The sequence below is a fragment of the Polypterus senegalus genome, chromosome 14, assembly GCF_016835505.1.
Source record: "Polypterus senegalus isolate Bchr_013 chromosome 14, ASM1683550v1, whole genome shotgun sequence".
NCBI lineage: Eukaryota > Metazoa > Chordata > Cladistia > Polypteriformes > Polypteridae > Polypterus > Polypterus senegalus.
In genome coordinates, this window is record NC_053167.1 from 102,344,231 (window position 1) to 102,350,230 (window position 6,000).

The following is a 6,000-nucleotide window of genomic DNA, read 5'->3' on the forward strand; positions in this document are numbered from 1 at the left end:
AAAGTTCAGCCCCTGCCTGACATCGTGGAACCAACAATTTTATCAGCCTGGCCGTGATTTGTCTGTGCATGAATCTATGATAAAATAAGAGGGACGCCTTTTTTTCTGCCAATTTATCCCTGACAAGCCCACTAGTTATGGCATAAAGGATTTTGTACTGGCAGCAAACACTGGTTTCTGCCTGAAAGTAATTACATATACAGGAAAGTATTTCTTTCAAAGAGAGAACTGTACCTTGACAAGTCTGGTTGTGCTGAAGCTGCTTCAGGGCTATAAACATTTGGGTCGTGTTGTGTACATGGACAATTTTTATACATGCCCAGAATTGTTCATGGAGCTACAGAGCAGGGAAATTGGAGCTTGTGGCACAGTGAGGGTGGACAAGAGACACATGCCTTCAAAGTTGAAGCCAGACAGGCTAAAGATGAAAAGAGGTGACAAACTGGTTTTCATGCGGGCGGAAAACTTGGTGGCATGGCACGATGTCAAACGGTTGACTTGTCTCTCTACAGTACACACTGACAATTTATGTGAGAAAGTGCAGCAACAGACAATTGAAAAGGAAATGCCAGTGCAACACATATTGTAAGCAGTTAAATGTGTCGATGCATGCAATTGGCTGCTTTGAGCAATATAATTTGCAGGATTTTGCTGTGTAACATGTATGTGATATGTATGTGAAATCATAGTATATGAAATATTATAGTATGCAGGCTTATACAACATGCAAGACAGTAACATTTGTCAAAATTAAATATTTTTGTTGATTTGATATGTTAAAAAAAATGCTGTGTTCTTTTTTTTTTTTTTTAAAAAGTTATTTTGGAAAAAAATTCAGCCCTGGGAGAAAAGAAACAAAAAACAAATTAGCCCTAAAAGAGTTAAAGTCTAAGAGCATTCTATCCTGTTTTCCTACATCTACAATATAATTTGATATATCTTTGAGATGCAGGCACAACACCAATTGTAAAGAACAACTAAGCCTTACTGAAATAACTGAAATGCTCTACTAGCATTGCCAGTTCCACCAAACTCACCTAAATATTGTTACATTTTTGAATGTCTTGATACCTTACCGCAAGGATGTCAAACTTAAATCCTGGAGTGCTGCAGTGGTACCATTTTCACCTCAACCAAATTTCCTATTTAAGTATCAATGGAACCCTTCAATTCTAAGGCGGCTTACTGTTGACATTCTGCAATGCCAGTCACTTTAAAAAATTATTTCACGTTTCTGAGATCGCCATCCAAATGTTATGTAGACTACAGAATATGAAACAATCATTTAAAGTCAGCATGGTGTGCCCTATTTTCATTAGTAATGATGCAAAGTTGACTCAATCACCGACTCACTTAACAAAAACAGTATCTCCCTTTTAGCTGGAAACGTGAAATTTGGCATGACTGTATATCTGAGGATGTGGGTATCTGCTAAGAAATGACTGTGTCCTGGAGAGGAAAGAAGAGACATGATCACATTTCTGGAGTACAGTGAGGTCTGAAACACAAGAAGAAAGTTCAGAGAAACTCAAGGAACATGCAAAGCTCAACAGTAAGCAAATGTGCTATAAAGCACCAGTGAGGAGGTCATGTGCTGTGTCTGCGAGTTTAGGTGTTACTTCTCTAAAAGCAAAAAGGGAGGGTGAAGAGACATAGAAGCAGAAGTGGTGTCCTCGGATACAAGATAAACCAGGACTGACTGGTTCAATTTAAACTTAATGAGTCACCTTCAAGCTACTCCATTGTTTGCATATTACGGACTTTGAAAGGGGAACCACATCCCATTCTCCAAAATCATTTATATTTACATGCATGTATGCTTACTTTGAACAGGCATGTCCCAACCCACAATCTTTATAATTTTTTATACAAACATTTGCATCTGGAGATTTTACAGGTCAACTATATGCAACTGATGAAAAACAAAGACACATTTGAGTGAACAGCAAATAAATGAAAATTGTAAACATCTAATAATTCTAATATGTGCTGAACTTTTACATTATTCCTACTGATTATGCCTTTCAATTCAAAACAGTATACTTTCCTCTAAAATTGTGTTCTGCATTGATCATCAACAAAAGCCAACTCAACAGGTCAACAGGAAAAGCAGGAATTGATTCAATGTTTTATTTCCGGCGATTGTGTATAGCATGTTCAAGAGTGCAGCTCAAGTGACCTAATAATATTATTACTACTATATCTGACTGAAATATTTATCCAAGGCAACCAACAACATTTTAAATACAATTGGCTATATTCCATTTTTCTTCCAATTAAAGCAAGGGCTGGTGAAGTGACTTTTTCATGGTCAGTAGCACAATCTGAAGTTCTAGGTCTAAATCCTTAACCACTACACCACACTTCCTGCTAAGAATATTAACCCATGGTAAGTACAAATATTGCATACAGAATAGCACAAAGTTTGCCGCAGTGTACTTCTGATGCACCCAATTAACCGATGGCACTATCACTAGAGCCCATTGTCTTATAAAAATTTCCTGGGTAATGCCAGGTACCATTGCTAGTTGGTTAATTATGGAGAAAGTGCCAAGAACGAAAAACCTGCAGCCACCCATAAAGTAAGTTTCATATACATAGTTTAATGTGACAAGCCATTTATAAGGCAGAGCAATCCAACCCACAGAAAAAAAAGCATTTGCTACAAAGTCTTGTGCACTGTAGCAAACAAAACAGGAGAAGTTAGAAAAGGATATAAATTAATTTTCTGTTTCAAACAAAAGGAAACGGGAACTTTAAATGCAAATTATGCCTTCCAGATGGGCAGATTGAAGATATACAAAAAGAGGAGGAGGAAACAAGAGACACACAAGTGTAAAGTGACAGTCAAGACACTTGATGTATCCAGGGTCATAAAAACCATTTACAAACACACAAATTATAAATTAAGAACAAGTGGTGATCCTTAATAATATCTGTGAAAGGGATATATCTAACAGCCAACATTGCAAAAGTCAGCATCTTTATTATATACAATGAAATACAAATATTTATGATAAGAAAAATGTACAGCTATTGTACATCATTACTGTAAATACAAGCGATACTTTATTGATCCCAAGGTAATATTACTTTGGGATCAATAAAGTGCATATCACTTGTATTTACAGTAATGATGTACAATAGCTGTACATTTTCTTATCATCATGAATATTTGCATTATTTCATTGTATATAATAAAGATACTGACATTTGCAATGTTGGCAGTTTGTGGATCAATTAAAAACAATTATCCTGCCACTTTAAGGACGCGTCCTTCAAGTAACACAGGACAACACTGGATTCAGGAAAGCGATCCTCAATTAAATTACAAGCATTTCTTGAAAACTGCGAGGCAAGCATTCACTGCGTGCTTTCCCGTTAACCTCCACTTACCTTTACACCAACTGCAACATCACTGACAACGCTGTAAAGAGAGGAAACAAAAAAGCACGCATGAGATTCGGTGCAACAAAAGGGCCTTATAATCACTGTTGTCAGGGGCGCTGTGTACCCTACCTGTGCATCATCCTTTTCCTGGAAATGTGAACATCAACGGCAGTTTAAGGGTTTGAGGACCTTGTCGATGTCGACGTTAAATGCCCGCTTCTCCTCTGCGGCAATACTCGTATTAAAGGCGACTCTGTTCTTTCTCTTTCAGAACTGTGTATACTGACAGACAAACGGAATCGCTTTCTGACGCCGCCTGCCAGCTCGCTAAAATGCCTTCATTTCTGACAGGCCTTGTTTACTGGATGTTTAGGTCTGGGATTTTTCAATTGACTGGAGCCCAGTATTCGAAGGCCTATATATGTACAAGGCCCGAATTCTGGGAAGCGATGTAAATACAAGACATCTGCAGACCGCCACACCGTATCCTCTTCACAAGCGGTAAAACAAGTGCCTTACATTTCAGTCTTGTTACAATAAGAACTAGACTTAAACACGATCCAGCGATTTCTCACGACTTAAGCTCCGAGTCAATGTATGAAAGATGCTCTGGCTCCCTGGTCTCCTGCACTAGCCAGCGGTGGGGGGGAGTGCAATAAACAGTTTGGTTCGCAAAACATAACGTCCACACCGCAAAGCTCAATCGTGCCGAACAATACATCCCAATGTTTAAGATGTACAGACACATGATACAAAACACACTACCAACAAAACTAGACATTTTTTTCCACATCTACTCTGTATGACAAATGAACGGCAGTGGCAAATAGCGATCTTCATTTACCCGCCACCTCGTATTGAGTAAGGGATTGCACCTAAACTTTCAACCCGGGGACGAGTAACTGGCAGCCTGCCAGGCAAAAAGCCCTTCCGCTTCACTGCTCAACGATTTAACCCTTGACAAATCATAAAGATGAGCACGTATACTCGGTGTATTCACTGAAACGTTAATCATAACCTCACTAACCATCCCCCATACGCACCGTCTACCACAACATAACGGCGAATACTCTCATCCTTTTTGACATGTAAGACGGCATCTTTATGAACGTGCATTTAACGAAACCCCCTATAAGGTATGGGAAAAATTCCCTAGCGTGCATTCGTGCATAACTGTGTCAAACAATGAGCCGAACCGTGCTTAAAAAGTCCAGAGAAAAAGAAAGACGCTTACCCGTCCATTGCCGGATTACCAAGCGCTCCGATGTGTTCTACAGCAGTACAACCAAAACCACGCCAGACAACAAAATGGCGGATGAAGCGCGGACGGAAATGGCCGAACATCGTCGATCTACTGTCGGGACTCTACGGCGGAGCGTCAAGGCTCTACGCTGACTGCCTGCGAGGAACAATACACGACCACCACATGTGCGCATCTAAAGAAGGAGTTTCGTTGTCCTTTTTATGTCGCTGGGCCGTATGTGCAGATAAGCGTGTCCACTTGTTTTATTGGCGTGCTTATGTGTGATTTTCTGGATTTCGGGAGGATGCACATCACATCGTTCTGGATTTTTTAAATATACTTAATTGATTTTTTTTACCTATTTATTATTTTCACGTATTGTATATACAGCTTTTTAATTTCATTGACATATTGCTGCTGCTTTACAACTGCAGAAGGCAGGGTTCAATTCCGGTCTGTAGAAGTGGTATGTTTTCTATATCTTAGATTTTTTTTTTTACCTCGAGTATACAAATTTTTCCCACATTCCCAACACATGCATGCTTGGGAGGTTTGACTCTAATGAGCCTTGAGAACCGTGCAATTTTAAGATGTGGAAAGGAGGTACAGTCGTTAGCACTGCTGCCTCACGATCCCATATAAAGCATTAGGGGTTCAGATCCAATGTCTGGTCAATGTCATTGTGAAATGTGGATTTTTTTTTTCTCCATGTACTTTTCCTTTTACTTTTCTTTTCACATCCAAGAATAATTTGCTACTAAAGAGATACTGGAGGGCCTCACAGGCTGCAGGTTTTCATTCCAACCAGTTTCCTAATTAGAATTACATCCTTACTGAAAATTAAACTCCATATTTAACTATATGGCAATTGAGCACTTTTATTCATCTATGACAAATTTTAATTACATTGTAGAGCAAAGGTTCTCAAGTTCAGTCTTGGGCGTTCACCATGGCTGCAGGTTTTTTGTTCCAACCAGTTTCTTCTCTTTATTAAACTCCAACCTTAATTGGTCTAGCCAATTTCACGTTTCCATGCTTTTTGCATCCATCCAGAAATTGCAAACTGGTTAAGCTTTATTTTTACTGAATAAAGCAGAAGTTTATATGTGTTAGGTGTGTAACCATCCATTCTTTTTCTTTTTTAAATATTGTGTTTACAAGAATTACTTTGAAACCACTTCAGTTTTCTTTGTCAAGCACCTTCTGACTGACTAGTCCGAGAAAACCCTAACATGTGACATGAGGCATTTCACTTGTCTTAAAGTCTAGTTAAGCAAGATGTCGAGCTTTTTGGGATGCACCCCTATTTTTGGACCATATTTTGTACAATAAATGATACACCTATGATAAAGAGTAAACCAAGAGGA

The 6,000-nt window shown here is 38.9% G+C and overlaps 1 protein-coding gene across 3 annotated transcripts in view; it reads right to left on the bottom strand.

The window, feature by feature from the left end:
* The window catches only part of ptbp2a (polypyrimidine tract binding protein 2a), a 101,867-nt gene extending 97,135 nt beyond the window's left edge, over window positions 1-4,732 (bottom strand). The window contains exons 1-2 of one of the 3 annotated variants that reach the window (XM_039735823.1): window positions 4,625-4,732; window positions 3,397-3,427 (exon numbers count right to left, since the gene is read on the bottom strand). In XM_039735823.1, the coding sequence (XP_039591757.1) occupies window positions 3,397-3,427; window positions 4,625-4,632 (39 nt within the window). In that variant the 5' untranslated portion in view covers window positions 4,633-4,732. Of the gene's footprint in view, window positions 1-3,396; window positions 3,428-3,519; window positions 3,537-4,624 lie in introns of those variants that run through there. The other 2 variants (XM_039735824.1, XM_039735825.1) reach the window with 2 other exon arrangements.
* Window positions 4,733-6,000: the final 1,268 nt, after the last annotated feature.